The 24,200-nt window shown below is 45.5% G+C and overlaps 1 protein-coding gene across 3 annotated transcripts; it reads left to right on the top strand.

The window, feature by feature from the left end:
- The first annotated feature begins 3,723 nt into the window (after window positions 1-3,723).
- Window positions 3,724-23,771, top strand: LOC135568963 (histone-lysine N-methyltransferase KMT5B-like). 3 transcript variants are annotated; one of them, XM_065015739.1, is made up of 7 exons: window positions 3,724-4,132; window positions 16,425-16,669; window positions 18,812-18,959; window positions 21,367-21,532; window positions 21,728-21,837; window positions 22,464-22,630; window positions 23,052-23,771. In XM_065015739.1, the coding sequence occupies exons 2-7, from the start codon at window positions 16,513-16,515 to the stop codon at window positions 23,267-23,269; spliced, it is 966 nt and encodes a 321-aa protein (XP_064871811.1). In that variant the 5' UTR covers window positions 3,724-4,132; window positions 16,425-16,512; the 3' UTR covers window positions 23,270-23,771. The 3 variants fall into 3 exon arrangements, with proteins under 3 accessions (XP_064871811.1, XP_064871809.1, XP_064871810.1); XM_065015737.1 differs by lacking the exon at window positions 3,724-4,132 and adding an exon at window positions 4,233-4,529; XM_065015738.1 differs by lacking the exon at window positions 3,724-4,132 and adding an exon at window positions 4,539-4,622.
- The last annotated feature ends 429 nt before the right edge of the window (window positions 23,772-24,200 follow it).

Below are 24,200 nucleotides of genomic sequence, written 5' to 3'. Positions count from 1 at the left end.
ACAGGACAAGGACCCCAAGCATACAGCCAAAGCAACGCTTGAATGGCTTCAGAACAAGAATGTGAAAGTCCTTGAGTGGCGTAGACTTGAGTCCCATTTAAAATCTGTGGAAAAACTTGAAGATTGCTGTTCACCGCCACTAACCTTGAGAAAATCTGCAAGGACACGACTCTAAGCCGATATAGACACACCCGAAAACTGATACAGAGAACTCAAAGCTGATACTGCATACAGACACACCCGACACGACTCTAAGCCGACACACCCGACTCAAAGCTGATACAGACACACCCGACACGACTATAGACACACCCGACACGACTCAAAGCTGATACAGACACACCCGACACGACTCTAAGCTGATACAGACACACCCAAGCCGATACAGACTCTAAAGCCGAGACACACCCAAGACACGACTGATACAGACACACCCAAGACAGACTCAAAGCTGATACAGACACACCCAAGACACGCTGATACTCAAAGCCGATAAGCTGATACAGACACACCCAAGACAGACGACTCTAAGACATACCCAAGACACGACTACAGACATACCCAAGACGCTGATACACGACTCTAAGCCGATACAGACATACCCGACACGACTCAAAGCCGATACAGACATACCCAAGACACGACTCTAAGCTGATACAGACACACCCAAGACACGACTCTAAGCTGATACAGACACACCCAAGACGACTCAAAGCTGATACAGACACACCCGACACGACTCAAGGCTGTATTTCCCTCCAAACGTGCTTCCACAAAGTATTGACTCAGCTGTTAATATGTATGTAAATTAGATTTCTGTATTTCATGTTAAATAAATGAGCAAAAACTTCTAAACGTGTTTTCACTTTGTCACCATGGGCTATTGTGTGTCGATGAGAGGGGGAGGGGTCATGTAATCCATTTTGAATTCAGGCTTGTAACACAACCAAATGTTGAATATTTTCTGATTGGCACTGTATCGGTCAGGCTCCAGTAACTACTTTTTTGTGATTTGAAAGATCTTTTGGTTTATTTAACATGGCCTCTTCTCTTTCCACCCTCAGGTTTCAAGTAACAGGATGGTGGAGACTAAATGGGAAACAGAACCATTTTTCAGGAGAATTGTATATTTAAGTGTTTTTGTTTTAATTATTAGTATTTTAATTGACTGTGTAACATGTTTTATATTAACTCTTGTAATAATGTTCACTCTTGACTTTTTTTTTTTTTTTTTTTTTTTTTTTTTTTTTTTTTTTTTTTTTTTCAATTGATATTTAACTTAACTTGAGACACTATCCTGAATAATGGCTCACTCAGGTGACTCAGGCTCACTCAGGTGACTCGCTGGGCCAGTAACTGATTATGTCAACTAGCCAATTGAACATTTTTTAACAATATTTCAACACAAAACATTTACTGCTATTCAAATGTTCTAAAAACATGTTGTGTGTTAAGATGTCTTTACTTTGTCTTTTTCACAATAAACCAGGGCTTGCATACACTTTTGTTCCTCTTCTCTCATACAGGTTGAAAAGGGCAGTGCCTCGAGGACATGAGTTGTGCACAAAATGTTGTTTTTTGTTTTTTTTTTGCAAGGCACTGTATATGTTCCTATTTTCAAAGAAGCTGTCAATATCTCTGAATAAATGCCCAGTTTAAAAAGCAGTGAACACCCACATCCACCATACTCAAGGAGTTGGGTTTTAAAAATGTAACAGGGAAGGATATAATGCCCAGTTTAAAAAGCAGTGAACACCCACATCCACCATACTCAAGGAGTAACAGGAAGGCCCAGTTTTAAAAAAGGAGTTGGGTTTTAAAAATGTAACAGAGGGAAGGATATAATGCCCAGTTTAAAAAGCAGTGAACACCCACATCCACCATACTCAGAGGAGTTGGGTTTTAAAAAAGTGGGTTTTAAAAATGCAACAGAGGGAAGTGTGAAATGGAAATGCACAACTTGTATGCTACTGCAATTTATTCTAATATTTTCAATTGGAAAGTCATTGTACATTTACATTTACATTTAAGTCATTTAGCAGACGCTCTTATCCAGAGCGACTTACAAATTGGTGCATTCACCTATGACCTCCAGTGGAACAGTAGTGCATCTAAATCTTTTCAGGGGAGGGGGTGAGAGGGATTACTTTATCCTATCCTAGGTATTCCTTAAAGAGGTGGGGTTTCAGGTGTCTCCGGAAGGTGGTGATTGACTCCGCTGTCCTGGCGTCGTGAGGGAGTTTGTTCCACCATTGGGGGCCAGAGCAGCGGGGACAACAGTTTTGACTGGGCTGAGCGGAACTGTACTTCCTCAGTGGTAGGGAGGCGAGCAGGCCAGAGGGGATGAACGCAGTGCCCTTGTTTGGGTGTAGGGCCTGATCAGAGCCTGGGGTACTGAGGTGCCGTTCCCTCACAGCTCCGTAGGCAAGCACCATGGTCTTGTAGCGGATGCGAGCTTCAACTGGAAGCCAGTGGAGGGAGCGGAGGAGCGGGGTGACGTGAGAGAACTTGGGAAGGTTGAACACCAGACGGGCTGCGGCGTTCTGGATGAGTTGTAGGGGTTTAATGGCACAGGCAGGGAGCCCAGCCAACAGCGAGTTGCAGTAATCCAGACGGGAGATGACAAGTGCCTGGATTAGGACCTGCGCCGCTTCCTGTGTGAGGCAGGGTCGTACTCTGCGGATGTTGTAGAGCATGAACCTACAGGAACGGGCCACCGCCTTGATGTTAGTTGAGAACGACAGGGTGTTGTCCAGGATCACGCCAAGGTTCTAGCGCTCTGGGAGGAGGACACAATGGAGTTGTCAACCGTGATGGCGAGATCATGGAACGGGCAGTCCTTCCCGGGAGGAAGAGCAGCTCCGTCTTGCCGAGGTTCAGCTTGAGGTGGTGATCCGTCATCCACACGGATATGTCTGCCAGACATGCAGAGATGCGATTCGCCACCTGGTCATCAGAAGGGGGAAAGGAGAAGATTAATTGTGTGTCGTCTGCATAGCAATGATAGGGAGAGACCATGTGAGGTTATGACAGAGCCAAGTGACTTGGTGTATAGCGAGAATAGGAGAGGGCCTAGAACAGAGCCCTGGGGACACCAGTGGTGAGAGCACGTGGTGTGAGACGGATTCTCGCCACGCCACCTGGTAGGAGCGACCTGTCAGGTAGGGCGCAATCCCAGCGTGGGGTCGCGCCGAGATGCCCAACTCGGAGAGGGTGGAGAGGAGGATCTGATGGTTCACAGTATCGAAGGCAGCCGATAGGTCTAGAAGGATGAGAGCAGAGGAGAGAGAGTTAGCTTTAGCAGTGCGGAGCGCCTCCGTGATACAGAGAAGAGCAGTCTCAGTTGAATGACTAGTCTTGAAACCTGACTGATTTGGATCAAGAAGGTCATTCTGAGAGAGATAGCGGGAGAGCTCTATTGTATGACACATTGCAAACTGGTACATGTTACAAATGTGTCATTACTCTGAATACCATTGAATTACATAGGTTTGGGCACTGATCTACACTGTCAAATAAGAAAGGACAACAACAACCCTGAAATATCTTGCTTCGTTTGAAAATGTGGTGCAGAATGTCTTGCAAGTCCACCAGGACAGGGCAATTCACCCATTGTAGCCAAATCGGCCCAGCTGTGTGTGTGAGGAAGAAAGTCTTGCAGCTGGCAGCGTTAGCTTCTTCATGTTTTGTATGATTAAGAATATTATGCTTTGACATCAGCAGAGGTGTATTTACAGCTGAGATTAGACAAATAATGTCGTTTAAATGGCAGATTTCTGTATTACCCCTCTGTGCCCAGATGTATAGATATATCGTTTGCTGACGTGTGTGGATTTAACTAAAAGTACCATAGAACCATAGCCACCGCACGTCAATTTATGCCACAGATAGGTCGACCGGGAAACCGGTTTCTGAACAACTGGTTAAATTGTACTTGGGAAAAAAAGAGTAGTGGTGAGAGTCAATGTAGTATTGCCGTATAGAATAGTCCTTTGTGCTCACATGCCATCTTTATGCAGATAGACTTATTGCACGATATTTGCTGCTCTTCACTTGCTTTCTATCGGAGTGTGACTGCAGAAGAGCGTAGATCCTATCAGCTGTCGTTGGATTCTTAGGAAGCGCTTTAGAGGTTTGTTTATGCAGCACTACTTTTGTGTACATCCGATATTATTATTTTTTTTACAAAATCAGGAATTAATAGTGTTTTATTTCTCGAAATCATCAGTTGACTTAATTGAATTGTCAAAACGACTTTAATATATGTTTAATCTTAAACTACTGGACATGATTGATGCCGAATGGCTGGAGTATTCCTCGGGTCTATTTCTTATGGATGGCAGTGCTTCGCCTTTCTCCTCGCTCCCTGTACTATAGCCGCCATCTTGAATTTTAATCTTAATTTCTGAAATGTTTTGTTTCCGACGATATTTTTTTCCGATTACAGTGTCGTACCAATTCTGGATTATTTTTTTTGTTGTTGTTGAAGGATTATCTAATGTTCCTGCTCATCTTGGAATAAATATTTAGTGAGTATTTTTTACGTTATTTGTTCAATCGGTGAATGGTCGTTGCAAGACGTCCCTGACACTTTTCTATGGGTGGAAAAATGTTTTCAGAACGTAAGTTACCTCGCTAACAACTGTGCCGTTTTGTAGCCAGCTAGTTACTAACATTTGTCAGATAATTTAGATAACTAGAGTGCTATTAAACATCCAAACTCAGCCATGATAGTAAGTCACCTAGTAATAAAGAAAACAAACGAGATATGGACAAGCTAGTCAGTTTTCCTGAACTAGCGTTAGCGATGCTAGCTGGCTAGCTAACCTCGGTTATTGGGCCTGGGCGAGTGTTTAGTCTATTTTGCTTTTCAAAGACAGATAGTTAACGTTTAGCTCCGTGTTTATCGTACATTGTTTGTATATTAGAGGTGTATTTAGGCTCGACTTTTGTGTTGAAAATCACTAACTAGATTGTTTCGGTACCTATCTAACTGGTAGATAATTAGCTAGCTATACAGATGATCTGCTTTAGCTAGCTAACACGGGTGTTTTACTCTACTGTTATTGATTAATGTTAGCTAACTAACATTACTAAACCCTGTTAACACCAAGGCATTGCAACGAATATTAGCAGTGCCGGTGAGTGAGATGTATGTCAACTTTCTGTAAATAGTTAGTCGCTTTCAAGTTTTCAAGCCATCCATAATTTGTTAAGCTAATACCGGGCCAACCTACATAGCTATGTAACATCGCTAAATATTGTGTAATGTCCACCCTCTGACATGCAAATAGACTACATTAACGGCGAGTTGGCTATCATCAGGCCTCTGTTTGAAATGGAAAGTTGGCAAACATGTATCAGTGGTGTCCTTCCGGGTTCCTCGTTGAACACTTTTCTCAAAACAGTCAACTAACTAGCGAACGTAAACTCGCACATGATGTGGTAACGTTTCTGACATTGATATACCCCTCAGAATGAGGTGTTGCACTAATTTGCCAGCTGGTTTTTGACGAGGCCCTGTCAGTACAACCTCTTGTGTTGTTGTTAGCTTGTACTGACGTTACGCCGGGGCGTATTTCAGTTGCTAGTGTTCAAGGGTGTAGCTAGCTAAAGAAGTGTCACCAAATCCATTGTTCCATAAAATGAATGCATGGCTTCTATTGCCCTTTAGCTTAACTTCCGATCAATATTTTATTGTTATGTGTGTGTGTGTCTGGCTGCCAAATAAGACATCATCACGCACGTCTCAAACGTACCAAATTTGAGTCGGCCAAAGCGGCTTCCCTCATTCGACCACTAAGTGGCGCTGCAGATATAATCTATATCAGAATCTGAAGATTCTACACCATTTATATTTTAGATTATTATATAGATTTTTTTGGGGGAACTCAGTCTGGGTCTCAATTTACTGTTGAGAGTTAAACTATAAATAACTTTATTTGTCACATGCTTTGTAAATACAACAGGTGTAGACTAACAGTGAAATGCTTACTTACGGACCTTCCCAACAATGCAGAGAGAAAAATATAATAATTATAGAAATATATCAGGGTTTAACGTTTTTAGCAAGTAGGAAATATGATATATACATATATATATTTTTTACTTGTCCGAAAGCTCAAGACCCCCCCACACACACACACACACATACACACACACACATAAAAAACAGGTCTAACACAAATCAAATGCATTACTATCTATCTTCCCATAGAGCATCAGACAATGTAGGCCTGTCTCAAAATACAACACGGTCCCTTTAAGGCTTACCTGGAGGTTGGTGCACCACCCTCGGTAGCCTGTGAAATATTGCAACGTTACAATTACACCTAAATACTTTTGGTCTTTTTCTAAAATAATACCCTCCAGGGCTTGAAATTGAGGCCATCCTGTCTTCCCTGGGACAATAAGATATACAGTACCAGTCAAAAGTTTGGACACCTACTCATTCAAGGGTTTTTATTTGTTTTTTAAAACTTTTCTACATTGTAGAATACTAGTGAAGACATCAACTATGAAATAACAAATGGAATAATGTAGTTACCAAAAAAGTGTTGAACAAATCAAAATATATTTGAGATTCTTCAAAGTAGCCACCCTTTGCCTTGATGACAACTTTGTACGTTCTTAGAATTGTGCCAACCAGCTTAACCTGGAATGCTTTCCCAACAGTCTTGAAGGAGTTCCCACATATACTGAGCACCTGTTGGCTGCTTTTCCTTCACTCTGTGGTCCATCTCATCCCAAACCATCTCAATTCGGTTGAGGTCGGGTGATTGTGGAGGCCAGGTCATCTGATGCAGCACACCATCACTCTCCTTCTTGGTAAAATAGCCCTTGCACAGCCTGGAGGTGTGTTGGGTCATTGTCCTGTTGAAAAACAAATGATAGTCACACTAAGCGCAAATGCTGTGGTAGCCATGCTGGTGAAGTGTACCTTGAATTCTAAATAAATCACCGATAGTGTCACAGCAAAGCACCCCCATACCATCACACCACCACCTCCATGCTTCGCAGTGGGAACCACACATGCAGAGATCACGCTTTCACCCTACTCTGCGTCTCACAAGGACATAGTGGTTGAACCAAAAATCTAATTTGGAATCATCAGACCAAAGGACAGATTTCTACCAGTCCATTGGTCGGCGGGTAGCCTAGTGGTTAGAGCGTTGGACTAGTAACTGAAAGGTTGCCAGATAGAATCCCCAAGCTGACAAGGTAAAAAATGTTGTTCTGCCCCTGAACATGGTTCCTAGGCCGTCATTGAAAATAAGAATATGTTCATAACTGAAAAAATTAGATGTTTAGGAGTCTTATGGCTTGGGGGTATAAGCTGTGTAGAAGCCTCTCGGTAGTAGAGAGATCAGTCTATGACTAGGTTGGCCGGAGTCTTTGACCATTTTTAGGACCTTCCTCTGACACCGCCTGGTATAGAGGTCCTGGATGGAAGTAACCTTGGCCCCAGTGATGTACTGGGCCGTACGCACTACCCTCTATAGTGCCTTGCGGTCGGAGGCCGAACAGTTGCCATACCAGGTGGTGATGCAACAAGGCAGGATGCTCTCAATGGTACAGCTGTAGAACCTTTTGAGGATCTGAGGACCCATGCCAAATATCTTCAGTCTCCAAAGGGGGGAATAGGTTTTGTTGTGCCCTCTTCACGACTGTCTTGGAGTGCTTGGACCATGTTAGCTTGTTGATGTGGACACCAAGGAACTTGAAGCTCAACCTGCTCCACTACAGCACCGTCAATGAGAATGAGAATCCGTCCTCTTTTTCCTGTAGTCCACAATCATCTCCTTTGTCTTAATAACGTTGAGGGAGTGGTTGTTGTCCTGGCTTCACACGGTCAGGTCTCTGACCTCCCTATAGGCTGTCGTTGTTGGTGATCAGGCCTACCACTGTTGTGTCATCGGCAAACTTGATGATGGTGTTGGAGTTGTGCCTGGCCGTGCAATCATGACTGAACAAGGAGTACATGAGGGGACTGAGCATGTACCCCTGAGGGGTCCCCGTATTGAGGATCAGCGTGGCGGACCCTTACCACCTGGGGGTGGTCCATCAGGAAGTCCGGGATCCAGTTGCAGAGGGAGGTGTTTAGTCCCAGGGTCCAAAGCTTAGTGATGAGCTTTGAGGGCACTATGGTGTTGAACACTGAGCTGTAGTCAAGGAATAGCATTCTCATACATCTGTGGATGTGTTAGGGCGGTATGCAAATTGGAGTGGGTCTAGGGTTTCTGTGATAATGGTCATGACCAGCCTTTGAGCCATGACCAGCCTTTCAAAGCACTTCATGGCTACAGATGTAGGTAGTCATTTAGGCAGGTTACTTGAGTGTTCTTGGGCACAGGGACTATGGTGGTCTGCTTAAAACATGTTGGTATTACAGACTCTGACAGGGAGAGGTTGAAAAGGTCAGTGAAGACACTTGCCAGTTGGTCAGCGCATGTTCGCCGTACACGTCCTGGCCTTGCGAATTTTGACCTGTTTAAAGTTCTTACTCACATCGACTGCGGAGAGCATGATCACAGTCTTCCGGAACAGCTGGTGCTCTCATGAATGTTTCAATGTTATTTGCCTCGAAGCGAGCATAGAAGTAGTTTAGCTCGTCTGGTAAGCTCTTTTCACTGGGCAGCTCTCGGATGTGCTTCCCTTTGTAGTCTGTAATGGTTTGCAAGCCCTGCCACATCCGACGAGCATCAGAGCCGGTGTTGTACGATTCGATCTTAGTCCTGTATTGACGCTTTGCCTGTTTGATGGTTCATCAGAGGGGATAGCAGGATTTCTTATAAGCTTCCGGGTTAGAGTCGCGCTCCTTGAAAGCGGCAGCTCTAGCTTTTAGCTCAGTGTGGATGTTGCCTGTAATCCATGTCTTCTGGTTGGGGTATGTACAGCTGGATGTTTACATACACCTTTTAGCCAAATACATTTCAACTCTGTTTTTCACAATTCCTAACATTTAATTATAGTAAAAATAACCTGTTTTAGGTCGCTTAGGATCACCACTTTTATTTTAAGAATGTGAAATGTCAGAATAATAGTAGAGAGAGTGATTTTATTTCAGCTTTTTATTTCTTTCATCACATTCCCAGTGGGTCAAAAGTTTACATACACTCAAATAGTATTTGGTAGCGTTGCCTTTAAATTGTATAACTTGGGTCAAATGTTTCGGGTAGCCTTCCACAAGCTTCCCACAATAAGTTGGGTGAATTTTGGCCAGTTCAGTTCTGCCCACAAATTTTCTATAGGATTGAGGTCAGGGCTTTGTGATGGCCACTCCAATACCTTGACGTTGTTGTCCTTAAGCCATTTTGCCACAACCTTGGAAGTATGCTTGGGGTCATTGTCCATTTGGAAGACCCATTTGCGACCAAGCTGACTGATGTCCTGAGATGTTGCTTCAATATATCCACATCATTCTCCTCCCTCATGATGCCATTCATTTTGTGAAGTGCACAAATGGTATAGAGGGAAATAGTCCTATAATTCCTATAATAACTACAACTTAAAACATCTTACCTGGGAATATTGAAGTCTCATGTTAAAAGGAACCACCAGCTTTCATATGTTCTCATGTTCTGAGCAAGGAACTGAAACGTTAGCTTTCTTACATGGCACATATTGCACTTTTACTTTCTTCTCCAATACTTAGTTTTTGCATTATTTAAACCAAATTGAACATGTTTCATTATTTACTTGAGGCTAAATTGATTTTATTGATGTATTATATTAAGTTAAAATAAGTTCATTCAGTATTGTTGTAATTGTCATTTACAAATAAATAAATACAAATCAGCAGCTTAATCGGTATCGGCTTTTTTGGTCCTCCAATAATCGGTATCGGCGTTGAAAAATCATAATCGGTCGACCTCTAGTTCTTATAGGCACTTTAGTATTGCCAGTGTAACAGTATACGGTGGGGCAAAAAAGTATTTAGTCAGCCACCAATTGTGCAAGTTCTCCCACTTAAAAAGATGAGAGAGGCCCGTAATTTTCATCATAGGTACACTTCAACTATGACAGACAAAATGAGAAAAAAAATCCTGAAAATCACATTGTATGAGTTTATATGAATTTATTTGCAAATTATGGTGGAAAATAAGTATTTGGTCAATAACAAAAGTTTATCTCAATACTTTGTTATATGTTGGCAATGACAGCGGCCAAACGTTTTCTGTAAGTCTTCAAGGTTTTCACACACTGTTGCTGGTATTTTGGCCCATTCCTCCATGCAGATCTCCTATAGAGCAGTGATGTTTTACAATAGGGCGGTATCCATTTTTCCCCAATACCTTCATCCCATCCTTGGGTTTACGCTATTACCAAATGTTTATATAAACAAGAAGACCACAGACAGGATGGGAATCAAGGCTTTAACTCTGCATGCTGGCAAACGAACAAACAGACAGGGTGGGAATCAAGGCTTTAACTCTGCATGCTGGCAAACGAACAAACAGACAGGATGGGAATCAAGGCTTTAACTCTGCATGCTGGCAAACGAACAAACAGACAGGATGGGAATCAAGGCTTTAACTCTGCATGCTGGCAAACGAACAAACAGACAGGATGGGAATCAAGGCTTTAACTCTGCATGCTGGCAAACGAACAAACAGACAGGATGGGAATCAAGGCTTTAACTCTGCATGCTGGCAAACGAACAAACAGACAGGATGGGAATCAAGGCTTTAACTCTGCATGCTGGCAAACGAACAAACAGACAGGATGGGAATCAAGGCTTTAACTCTGCATGCTGGCAAACGAACAAACAGACAGGATGGGAATCAAGGCTTTAACTCTGCATGCTGGCAAACGAACAAACAGACAGGATGGGAATCAAGGCTTTAACTCTGCATGCTGGCAAACGAACAAACAGACAGGATGGGAATCAAGGCTTTAACTCTGCATGCTGGCAAACGAACAAACAGACAGGATGGGAATCAAGGCTTTAACTCTGGATGCTGGCAAACGAACAAACAGACAGGATGGGAATCAGGCTTTAACTCTGCATGCTGGCAAACGAACAAACAGACAGGATGGGAATCAAGGCTTTAACTCTGCATGCTGGCAAACGAACAAACAGACAGGATGGGAATCAAGGCTTTAACTCTGCATGCTGGCAAACAAACAAACAGACAGGATGGGAATCAAGGCTTTAACTCTGCATGCTGGCAAACGAACAAACAGACAGGGTGGGAATCAAGGCTTTAACTCTGCATGCTGGCAAACGAACAAACAGACAGGGATGGGAATCAGGGCTTTAACTCTGCATGCTGGCAAACGAACAAACAGACAGGATGGGAATCAAGGCTTTAACTCTGCATGCTGGCAAACGAACAAACAGACAGGATGGGAATCAGGGCTTTAACTCTGCATGCTGGCAAACAGACAGGATGGGAATCAAGGCTTTAACTCTGCATGCTGGCAAGCGAACAAACAGACAGGATGGGAATCAGGCTTTAACTCTGCATGCTGGCAAACGAACAAACAGACATGGATGGGAATCAAGGCTTTACTACTCTGCACCTGTGGCACACCGGATGTACAAGCACACACCGCCACCATGGATGTACTGACAGGATGGAATCAGGGCTTTAACTCTGCATGTGGCAAACAGACATGGATGGGAACACCCTCTGGCACCTTGTAACACCATCTGCAGCCCCGGATGGCACCTTGTGGTCGACACCATGGATGTACTGGGCCGTACCCACTACCCTCTGTAGCACCTTGTGGTCGACACCATGGATGTACTGGGCCGCACCCACTACCCTCTGTAGCACCTTGTGGTCGACACCATGGATGTACTGGGCCGTACCCACTACCCTCTGTAGCACCTTGTGGTCGACACCATGGATGTACTGGGCCGCACCCACTACCCTCTGTAGCACCTTGTGGTCGACACCATGGATGTACTGGGCCGCACCCACTACCCTCTGTAGCACCTTGTGGTCGACACCATGGATGTACTGGGCCGTACCCACTACCCTCTGTAGCACCTTGTGGTCGACACCATGGATGTAGTGGGCCGTACCCACTACCCTCTGTAGCACCTTGTGGTCGACACCATGGATGTACTGGGCCGTACCCACTACCCTCTGTAGCACCTTGTGGTCGACACCATGGATGTACTGGGCCGCACCCACTACCCTCTGTAGCACCTTGTGGTCGACACCATGGATGTACTGGGCCGCACCCACTACCCTCTGTAGCACCTTGTGGTCGACACCATGGATGTACTGGGCCGCACCCACTACCCTCTGTAGCACCTTGTGGTCGACACCATGGATGTAGTGGGCCGTACGGACTACCCTCTGTAGCACCTTGTGGTCGACACCATGGATGTACTGGGCCGCACCCACTACCCTCTGTAGCACCTTGTGGTCGACACCATGGATGTACTGGGCCGCACCCACTACCCTCTGTAGCACCTTGTGGTCGACACCATGGATGTACTGGGCCGTACCCACTACCCTCTGTAGCACCTTGTGGTCGACACCATGGATGTACTGGGCCGTACGCACTACCCTCTGTAGCACCTTGTGGTCGACACCATGGATGTAGTGGGCCGTACCCACTACCCTCTGTAGCACCTTGTGGTCGACACCATGGATGTACTGGGCCGTACCCACTACCCTCTGTAGCACCTTGTGGTCGACACCATGGATGTACTGGGCCGTACCCACTACCCTCTGTAGCACCCTGCGGTCGGATGCCAAGCAGTTGTCATATCAGGCGGTGAAGCAGTCAGTCAAGATGCTCTCAGTGGTGTAGCTGTAGAACTTTTGGAGGATCTGATGACCCATGACACATCTTTTTGCAGCCTCCTGAGAGGGAAGAGGCGTTGTCGTGCCGTCTTAACGACCGTGTTGGTGTGTGGGGACCGTGATAATTGATTAATGACGTGGACACAGAGGAACTTTCAACCCGCTCCACTACAGCCCCGTCGATGTAGATTGGGGGCGTGGCTCAGGCCCTCCGTTTCCTGTAGTCCACCATCAGCTCCTTTTTGTCTTGCTGACACGTTGAAGGAAAGGTTGTTGTCCTGGCAACACACTGCTAGGTCACTGACCACCTCCCCTACAGGCGGTCTTATTGTCGTTGGTGACCAGGCCTAACACCGTCGTGTCGTCAGAGAACTTGATGATGGTGTTTTTGGAGTCGTGCCTGGCGACGCAGTCCTGGGTGAACAGGAAGTACAGGAGGGGACTAACGCGTCAATGCTGCGTAATTCTGCTGTCCAACTTTTCATTATGTAATCCCAAAATGTTTACTGCAATATGTGTGCAATAAAAGTTCAACATTTCACCTTTTTTGCTACTATTTCTGTCAAATCTACATGTACAATTTGATGCGTACGTTGGATATATCCAACTGCTGATGCAGTTTGGAGTGGAATAGAGATTGGGTCATCTGTTGGGTCGGTCCAGGGAGTCTGGGATGATGGTGTTGTGAGCCATGACCAGCCCTTGTCAAAGCATTTCATGGCTACAGATGTGAGTGTTGCTGCAGGGTTTCTGTAAATGTTACGGGTCCCATATGCATTGGGTGTGTAACCTGATTCGGGCATCCACCCACGGTGCTCAGAATGACACCAAATCACATTTTTTTTAAATGATGCTATTTAATTTGAACAGAACATGCAAGTTGAGGATGCGATGACGTGTCCTTACCGCGCACTTTGAAGCCAAGTAACGAACAGAAAAATCATTAGCCTGTGCGTGTCTTTTAAGTTTGGCGAAGGTAACTTTCACCATTTAACAAATGCACCTTTTTACAATGAAGCATTCCATGTGTTTGCAGACCTATGTAATATAGCCTACTAATCCTGATGTGATGAGTAGATTGGAGAGTTGTAATTTAGACTAATAATATAACTCAATCACTGTTCACAATGCGTGGCTGAGCAGTATATCGTAGAGGCCTGAGCTATAGGCTATATCATATGTTTTTTTTGCACGGGGGGGGATATATTTCATGCAATTCTACTACACTTTAATGACTGGAGACATTTGCTGATTTATTTTTATTTTTTCAATATGCCAAATGACAGGGTAGCCTACATCGCAGACACTGACAAACGGATCAATTAACATGCCGTTGTCCATATAAAGGCCCCATGAGGAAGGGGAAACACACACAGAATATGACGTCTAAACTGGAGGAGGAAATGAATGTATATAATAAAACAGCGTTTTAAATGGCACCGACCCGACAGTGATGAGTAGTGAATAATGCTCGGTGAGCGCTCACCCGGGGATATGGCCGATGCTCTCCGCTGGTGCCGACAGTGATGAGTAGTGAATAATGCTCGGTGAGCGCTCACCCGGGGATATGGCCGATGCTCTCCGCTGGTGCCGACAGTGATGAGTAGTGAATAATGCTCGGTGAGCGCTCACCCGGGGATATAATGCGATGCTCTCCGCTGGTGCCGACAGTGATGATGAGTAGTGAATAATGCGCTCACCCGGGGATATGGCCGATGCGCTGGTGCACAGTGATGAGTAGTGAATAATGCTCGCGCTCACCCGGGATGCCGATGCTCCGCTGGTGCCGACAGTGATGAGTAGTGAATAATGCTCGGTGAGCGCTCACCCGGGGATATGGCCGATGCTCTCCGCTGATGAGTGCCGGTGACGCTCAGTGATGCTCTCCGCTGGTGCCGAGTGAAGTGAATAATGCTGAGCGGGGGATATGGCCGAGCGCTGGTGCACCCGGGGATATGGCCGATGCTCTCCGCTGGTGCTTAGGAGATGGGCTGTAGGCCTACTGTTGTTCCCATCTATTCAGTTTAGAACTAAACGATAGGTTTGTCTTTTCATTTTCTTCTCTTTTAAAACAGTAGCCATTTTGCTTTCCAAACTAGGTTTTCCCGCCACTGAATGGATAAATATTGCGATATGCCTGGCTGAGCCTTCTACTTTACACTGACTGTCACAACTCAATCATCTATTAGGGTATTTACCAAGCGGGCTGCCTTTCCTTCCAACTGTAGACAATGTGATTAAAAAATATATTAATTACGGCTAGGGGAAGCTAATGACCCTCTGTGGCCAAATCATGCTTTAGTAGCTTATATGAATGATCTGATTTAGTTCTGTACAGCCTAATTAGCCTACTCATGTCTGTAATTTTGGCAATTTAATTCAATTTACTTCCTGTTTTGAATTGTCCTGTAGCTTAGCAACCGCTTCATCGTACCACTTCCGTCACTGGTACTTCCCGTTTTGAATTGTCCTGTAGCTTAGCAACCGCTTCATCGTACCACTTCCGTCACTGGTACTTCCTGTTTTGAATTGTCCTGTAGCTTAGCAACCGCTTCATCGGACCACTTCCGTCACCGGTACTTCCCGTTTTGAATTGTCCTGTAGCTTAGCAACCGCTTCATCGTACCACTTCCGTCACCGGTACTTCCTGTTTTGAATTGTCCTGTAGCTTAGCAACCGCTTCATCGTACCACTTCCGTCACTTGTCCTTCCTGTTTTGAATTGTCCTGTAGCTTAGCAACCGCTTCATCGGACCACTTCCGTCACTTGTCCTTCCTGTTTTGAATTGTCCTGTATCTTAGCAACCGCTTCATCGGACCACTTCCGTCACTGGTACTTCCTGTTTAGAATTTTTCCTTGTAAGCAGGAATCAGAAGGATATCGTTATGGTCATATTTGGCCGAATGGTGGTTGAGGGAGAGCTTTGTATGTGTTTCTGTGTGGAGTGAAGGAGATCAAGTCGCCTCTAGTTGCACAGGGGACATGTTGCAGCGTCACCTCACCAAGTTGCAATTTATAAATGTGGATCAGCAGTTTCTCTCATATCATTCACTGACAGTCACTCAATTAGCCCTTGTCAGCAAAAAAAAAAACTATATTAGTAAGTTAGTCTAGCGGCTAGCTATCTAAACTTGTCGTAGTCATGGTTGAATTACCGACCACTTTTGATATTTAGTTTCTCTCTCTCACTCAAATATCATATTAAAAACTGCAAACATTTCTCTCCACCATATGGGAAAATGTGTAGATTTGCAGGAAATGAGCTGTGAAACTGCATGTTTTTGTTTCTGCACTATTGGCAAAATCAGTATAATTGCATGAAGTTATAAAATTGCTAAATCTTCTCTTCGCCCCATGGCAAAATGTGTAGAATAGCAGGAAATTAATTCTAAAACATTTTCTTCTCTGCGGTCCGGTGGGGGGGCTAAAGTGATTTGCTCGCAAGGTGGGGGGGGGGGCAACAATTTCTCGTAGGGGCCCCAAAATGCTAGGGCTGGCTCGGACTGAAAATATGGGTACGCAGGCACTTTGATCGGGCCCATACCCATCTCTTCAGGGTGGAGACCATGTCTTCAATATGACTGGATGATGTAATGAGATGGTGTGTGTGTGTGTGGTCTCTAACCGGGCCTTCATCCATTCCTCTTCCCACCCCAGGTGACAGCCCCTAGCTTCCAGTCTTCCCCACTCTGAGTGCTCCCTCAACTCAGAGACTCAATGCAACTGGACCAGGGGGCTTGTGGGTATGAAGTGGCTGGGCCAATCCAAGAGCATGGTGTTGAATGGCAGCAGATACTCCACCAGTGAGCAGCAGCCCGTGAGCCAGACCCGCTCCCAGCAGCAGCTACACCCACAGAGGAGCTCTCTCCGACCAGGGACTGGCAGCAGGAGATGTAGCCGCCGTGAGTACTGGGACTGGGAATATATTCTATCATATGTGGGTCATATTCATAAGTGTACACCGTATCAAAACATTTTACAATGGGAAAACATTTTGCAGCAAAAAACAAAGAGTTTCTTATTGGACACGTTCAGGTAATCCTGTCCCATTTTCAGTCCGTTGGCTTCAGTTTGTTTCCTCGTGAATGACCCTGGGCCTAGTTCAGTTAGGACACAACATTTTGAAACGGAGACGTAGGCCTACTGTGTACTTGATACTGTCCAATAACAGCACAGGTTTTTAGCTTTCTGTTGCAAAATATTTCGCTATGGAATGACCCACTTATCCTAACCTTAACCAATAGTGGGGAAAATGCAACAAGATTAGCGTCTTGGGAGCAGTTCCCAACCTTTTTGCGTTCCCGGGGAACACCAAATCACTGTCAAAAGCTCCACCATTCACGGAACCATTTTAACCTCTCTTGCGTAGGGGGCAGTATTTTCACGTCCGCATGAAAAGCGTGCTCAAAGTAAACTGCCTGTTACTCACAAACAGAGGCTAGGATATGCATATAATATGCATATAATTGGATTTGGATAGAAAACACTCTAAAGTTTCTAAAACTGTTAAAATGATGTCTGTGAGTAGAACAGAACTGATATGGCAGGCGAAACCCTGAGGACAACCCCCCCCCCAAAAAAAAATTCAGCCTACCACTGTTTTCAATGGATGTCACTTTTATTATAAGGCAACATCCTCGCAGATTGTTGACATCTAGTGGAAGCCCTAGGAACTGCAGTCTTTAGAAAGAGTTTCATGCTGGTTTTTGGAAAAATGAGCCAGAAATTGTAGTATTTCTAGGTGGCTCCCATTTTGGCTGTAGTGTTTCCAAGCGCGTGGAAGAGAGCGCGTTCTTTGGTATTTTTCTCCGGTAAAGACAATAACGTTTCTCCGTCTTAATTTTGTATTGTTTATTGACGTATTAGGGTACCAAAGGTTTGATTATAAACGTTGTTTGACTTGTTTGGAAAAGTTTATTAGTAACGTTTGAGATTCATTTTGTATGGATGGATGGAGGGAAACTGGGTGGATTATTGACTGAAGCGCGCCAGCTAAACTGAGTTTTTATGCATATAAAGAAGGACATTATCGAACAAAAGGACCATTTGTGATGTATCTGGGACCTTTTGGAGTGCCAACAGAAGAAGATCATCAAAGGTAAGGCATTTATTATATCGCTATTTCTTACTTTCGTGGCGCACCTGCCTGATTGAAATATGTTTTTCATGCTTTTGTACGCGGGGAGCTGTCCTCAGATGGTGTGCTTTCGCCGTAAAGTCTTTTTGAAATCTGACACAGCGGCTGGATTAACAAGAAGTTAAGCTTTATTTTGATGTATTACACTTGTGATTTTATGAAAGTTAAATATTTATAATTCTGTAGTTTGAATTTCGCCCCTCTGTAATTTCACCGGATGTTGGCCAGGTGGGACGCTACCGTCTCACCTGCCCATAAGAAGTTAACAACATATATTGGCGGTCAAATTTTGTCCATTTTTGCAGTGAATATAACAAATTAAAGGTTTATTATTATTATTATTATTATTATTAACAGTTCGCATTGTGAAAAGTAATGTTTTTATTTTATTTTTTATTTCACCTTTTATTTAACCAGCTAGTTGAGAACAAGTTCTCATTTGCAACTGCGACCGGGCCAAGATAAAAACATAGCAGTGTGAACAGACAACACAGAGTTACACATGGAGTAAACAATTAATGTAACATTGCTTATGATTTTATACTCCCAATTGTTATTCATTTTGTGGAAGAAAACATTTATAAAGCATAATAATAATTTGACGAACGTCCACGTTGGTCCACAATTTAAATTATTTATTTTTACAAAATGTTTTTTTATTGTTTTTTTTAAAAAATTAATTACAGTTGGGAGTTTTAATCGTATTATTAATCAATATTACATTACTCTTCACAATGCAAATAGTTCATCATAATATGACCGCCAAGACATGTTAAAATGGTTCCGAGTATGGTGTCCTCGAGCTTTTAAATATTGATTTGTGTGTTCCCCCGGAATGGGAAAGGTTGGGAACCGCTGGTCTTAGGGGTAACTTCACCGTACTCATTTGCTCTCATGTTTTTCCCAGGGTTCAGTGCGGCCAGCCTGGAGGCGGAGCGACGCTGTATCCCGTCCTCTGGGATGACCGCCAAGGAGCTGTGTGAGCACGATGACCTCACCACCAGCCTCATCCTTGACCCTTATCTGGGCTTCCAGACACACAAGATGAACACCAGGTCAGTCTGGGGCCTTAACCCTAACCTTAAACCTGACTCTCACCCTCATCCTCGACCCTTATCTGGGCTTCCAGACACACAAGATGAACACCAGGTCAGTCTGGGGCCTTAACCCTAACCTTAAACCTGACTCTCATCCTCATCCAATACCTGGGCTTCCAGACACACAAGATGAACACCAGGTCTGTCTGGGGCCTTAACCCTAACCTTAAACCTGACCCTCATCCTCAACCCTTATCTGGGCTTCCAGACACACAAGATGAACACCAGGTCAGTCTGGGGCCTTAATCCTAACCTTAAACCTGACTCTGACCCTCATCCTCATCCAATACCTGGGCTTCCAGACACACAAGATGAACACCAGGTCAGTCTGGGGCCTTAATCCTAACCTTAAACCTGACTCTGACCCTCATCCTCATCCAATACCTGGGCTTCCAGACACACAAGATGAACACCAGGTCAGTCTGGGGCCTTAACCCTAACCTTAAACCTGACTCTGACCCTCATCCTCGAGACCCAAGATGAACACCAGGTATCTGGGACTCTGACCCTCAGACACACAGACACACAAGATGAACACCAGGTCAGTCTGGGGCCTTAACCTAACCTTAAACCTGACTCTGACCCTCATCCTCATCCAATACCTGGGCTTCCAGACACACAAGATGAACACCAGGTCAGTCTGGGGCCTTAACCTTAACCTTAAACCTGACTCTGACCCTCATCCTCATCCAATACCTGGGCTTCCCCTGCTAAACTCTAGACTGATTTTAAAGAGTGTGAGATTTTGGCAATTAAACTCATGGATATCATTTTTATGTCTGTGTGCAGTTTGAAGGTTGCTAGCTAGCGTTAGCTCAATGACTGGATGTCTATGGAGTTCTAGTCATTGTGCTAACACTAGTTAGCCACGGCTCCTGAAACAGCCTTCCACTTCCTTCCAGCTGCACGCAGAGACATAAACATTGTTGTCCATGAGTTCATCTGGGTAAGTTTCCCAAAATCTCACACTGTCCCTTTAAGATCAGAGTGACAGGTTAGTATCCAGCCACCGCATGCTCCTCCTCGTCTCCCAACTGCGCGGTGGGCCTCGTCTCTCCGCAGCGCGGCGGGCCTCGTCTCCCCGACAGCGCGGCGGGCCTCGTCTCCCCGACAGCGCGGCGGGCCTCGTCTCCCCGACAGCGCGGCGGGCCTCGTCTCCCCGACAGCGCGGCGGGCCTCGTCTCCCCGACAGCGCGGCGGGCCTCGTCTCCCCGACAGCGCGGCGGGCCTCGTCTCCCGACAGCGCGGCGGGCCTCGTCTCCCGACAGCGCGGGCGGGCCTCGTCTCCCGACAGCGCGCGGGCCTCGTCTCCCGACAGCGGACTGCGCGGCGGGCCTCGTCTCCCCGACTGCGCGGCGGGCCTCGTCTCCCCGACTGCGCGGCGGGCCTCGTCTCCCCGACTGCGCGGCGGGCCTCGTCTCCCCGACTGCGCGGCGGGCCTCGTCTCCCCGACTGCGCGGCGGGCCTCGTCTCCCCGACTGCGCGGTGGGCCTCGCGGTGGGTCGTATCACAGATTCCAGATGGTGTCGACATCATTACATTTTTAATGTGTAGAATGTGGAATGTGCGTTTTAAAAAGTCCCCAGAAGATCTCTGCATCATTTGTGTGGTGTTGCCAGGCAACCTGTCTATATCCCGAACTGTATTTACAAAGCATCTCAAAGTAGGAGTGCTGGTCTAGGATCAGGTTCCCCCTCTTATTCAATAGGATTTAAAAGGCCAAACTGATCCTAGATCAGCACTCGGGAACACTTTGCGAATATGGACCCAGGCCTAGACCTCTTTCCTCCGCTCTCATCTCTGAGCCAGGTCTAGACCTCCTCTTTCCTCCTCTCTCATCACTGAGCCAGGTTTAGACCTCCTCTCTCATCACTGAGCCAGGTCTAGACCTCCTCTTTCCTCCTCTCTCATCACTGAGCCAGGTTTAGACCTCCTCTCTCATCACTGAGCCAGGTCTAGACCTCCTCTTTCCTCCTCTCTCATCACTGTGCCAGGTCTGGACCTCTTCTTTCCTCCTCTCTCATCACTGAGCCAGGTCTAGACCTCCTCTTTCCTCCTCTCTCATCACTGAGCCAGGTCTAGACCTCCTCTCTCATCTCTGTCAGAGTGCTACTTTCTGGAAAAGCAGTATAGAAATCGAATCAATTGCAGTTACTCACGATGAGCACTATAGAATGATCAGGAAATGATTTTGTATGTGAAATACAATTGTCTCTTATTTGTCTCTTAATTGTCTCTTTGTCTCTTAATTGTCTCTTATTCACTTTATAGTCTTCCTTCTAGAACTTTTTGCTAGATAATATGAATGGTATTTGGAAACCGGAATGTTCTGTTGTTATCGACGACACCTGTGATGTCGTGACAGGTTTCGACCAATCAAGGGAAGACAGGAAGAGCTGAAGGACATTATCGAGCGGTTCAAGAAGCACGACAACCTGGAGAAGGCTTTCAGAGCACTCACCTCTGGAGACTGGTCCAGACACCACTTCCTACACAAGTCTAAAGCCCAGGAGAAGCTCTTCAAACAGCACGTGAGATTACAACACCACAGAGTCACAAATGACACCCTATGCCAGGTCAAAGGTTCAACAAATAATAATAAGTGAAGTAGAGTCTGCACCAATCAACTGATCTAACAACATATCTTTTATTAGGTTGGTTATCCACAAGATCCAGTCCCTTCTTTTCCTTGTAACTTGTTTGTTTTGTTTTCCATTTTGTTCCAGGTGTTTGTGTATCTGCGGATGTTTGCGGCTGACAGTGGGTTTGAGATTCTCCCGTGTAACCGCTACTCCTCGGAGCAGAACGGAGCCAAGATCGTGGCCACAAAGGAATGGTGAGGAACGCTGGGTTTTCTTCTTCTTCTTCTTCACACTTCCTGCTGTTCTGACATCATCGTCGTTGAAATGGACCGACCGTCACACTTCCTGCTGTTCTGACATCATCGTCGTTGAAATGGACCGACCGTCACACTTCCTGCTGTTCTGACATCATCGTCGTTGAAATGGACCGACCGTCACACTTCCTGCTGTTCTGACATCATCGTCGTTGAAATGGACCGATCTTCTTTCAAACCACTAAAATCACTATGCTCTTTAGTCCTTGATTTTCTGTGTCGTATTGATCACGTCCCTTATTTGGATCGACCTTTCTTTCTTTCTCTCTTTCTTTCTCTCTTTCTTTATTTCTCTCTTTCTTTCTTTATTTCTCTCTTTCTTTCTCTCTTTCTTTATTTCTCTCTTTCTTTCTTTCTCTTTCTTTCTTTCTCTTTCTTTATTTCTCTTTCATTTCTCTCTTTCTTTCTTTCTCTTTCTTTCTTTCTTTCTTTCTCTCTTTATTTCTCTCTCTATATTTCTCTTTCGTTCTTTCTTTTCTTTCTTTCTTTCTTTCTTTCTCTCTTTTCTTTCTTTCTTCCTTTCTTTCTCTTCCTTTATTTCTCTCTTTCTTTCTCTTGTACTTCAGGAAAAGGAACGATAAGATTGAGTACTTGGTGGGCTGCATCGCCGAGCTGTCTGAGAGCGAGGAGAACATGCTGCTGCGTCACGGGGAGAATGACTTCAGTGTCATGTACTCGACACGCAAGAACTGTGCTCAGCTGTGGCTGGGGCCTGCAGCCTTCATCAACCACGGTACGTCTCCACTGCCAACACAATACAGGTTGTCATTGGAAATACCATTCACTTACCTGTAGAAATTACACCACATTTTTAAATGAATCAAAATATAACAAGTAAAACAACTTACATTAAAAAAAACACAGCCAGCACTCCCAAATAGAGTTTACCGATAGATGTATTCTGGATAGTTACAATGGACTGATTTATTCTGGACAGTTACAATGGATGTTTGGGTCCGTCTCCAACACGGAAACAGATAATAGGTGTTTAATATCGGACCCTGGTCTAAAGTAGTGCACTAAATAAGTACTAGGGTGCCGTTTGGGGCGTGACCCTTTGTCAAGTGTTCCAGAAGAACCATTAAAGTTATGCTGCAGTCTCTCTCTGTGAGGAAACTAGGATCCTAATCTTCTGTGTTGCTTTGTTTTTTCAGATTGCCGGCCAAATTGCAAGGTGAGTGTGACGAAGCCCAGGGCTCAATACAATAGGCTGCTACCCTTGGTGAGAGTGATGAAGCCCAGGGCTCAATACAATAGGCTGCTACCCTTGGTGAGTGTGACGAAGCCCAGGGCTCAATACAATAGGCTGCTACCCTTGGTGAGAGTGACGAAGCCCCCAGGGCTCAATACAATAGGCTGCTACCCTTGGTGAGAGTGACGAAGCCCAGGGCTCAATACAATAGGCTGCTACCCTTGGTGAGAGTGACGAAGCCCAGGGCTCAATACAATAGGCTGCTACCCTTGGTGAGTGTGACGAAGCCCAGGGCTCAATACAATGCTACCCTTGGTGAGAGTGACGAAGCCCAGGGCTCAATACAATAGGCTGCTACCCTTGGTGAGAGTGACAAAGCCCAGGGCTCAATGCAATAGGCTGCTACCCTTGGTGAGAGTGATGAAGCCCAGGGCTCAATACAATAGGCTGCTACCCTTGGTGAGAGTGACGAAGCCCAGGGCTCAATACAATAGGCTGCTACCCTTGGTGAGAGTGACGAAGCCCAGGGCTCAATACAATAGGCTGCTACCCTTGGTGAGAGTGATGAAGCCCAGGGCTCAATACAATAGGCTGCTACCCTTGGTGAGAGTGATGAAGCCCAGGGCTCAATACAATAGGCTGCTACCCTTGGTGAGAGTGACGAAGCCCAGGGCTCAATACTGCTACCCTTGGTGAGAGTGATGAAGCCCCCAGGGCTCAATACAATAGGCTGCTACCCTTGGTGAGAGTGACGAAGCCCAGGGCTCAATACAATAGGCTGCTACCCTTGGTGAGAGTGATGAAGCCCAGGGCTCAATACAATAGGCTGCTACCCTTGGTGAGAGTGACGAAGCCCAGGGCTCAATACAATAGGCTGCTACCCTTGGTGAGAGTGACGAAGCCCAGGGCTCAATACAATAGGCTGCTACCCTTGGTGAGAGTGATGAAGCCCAGGGCTCAATACAATAGGCTGCTACCCTTGGTGAGAGGTGATGAAGCCCCCATGGCTCAATACAATAGGCTGCTACCCTTGGTGAGAGTGACTAAGCCCATGGCTCAATACAATAGGCTGCTACCCTTGGTGAGAGTGAAGCCCAGGGCTCAAGGCCTA

The sequence above is a fragment of the Oncorhynchus nerka genome, unplaced genomic scaffold (assembly GCF_034236695.1).
Source record: "Oncorhynchus nerka isolate Pitt River unplaced genomic scaffold, Oner_Uvic_2.0 unplaced_scaffold_1297, whole genome shotgun sequence".
NCBI lineage: Eukaryota > Metazoa > Chordata > Actinopteri > Salmoniformes > Salmonidae > Oncorhynchus > Oncorhynchus nerka.
Note: the sequence above shows the minus strand (reverse complement) of the source record. Positions and strands in the feature narration are given on the sequence as shown.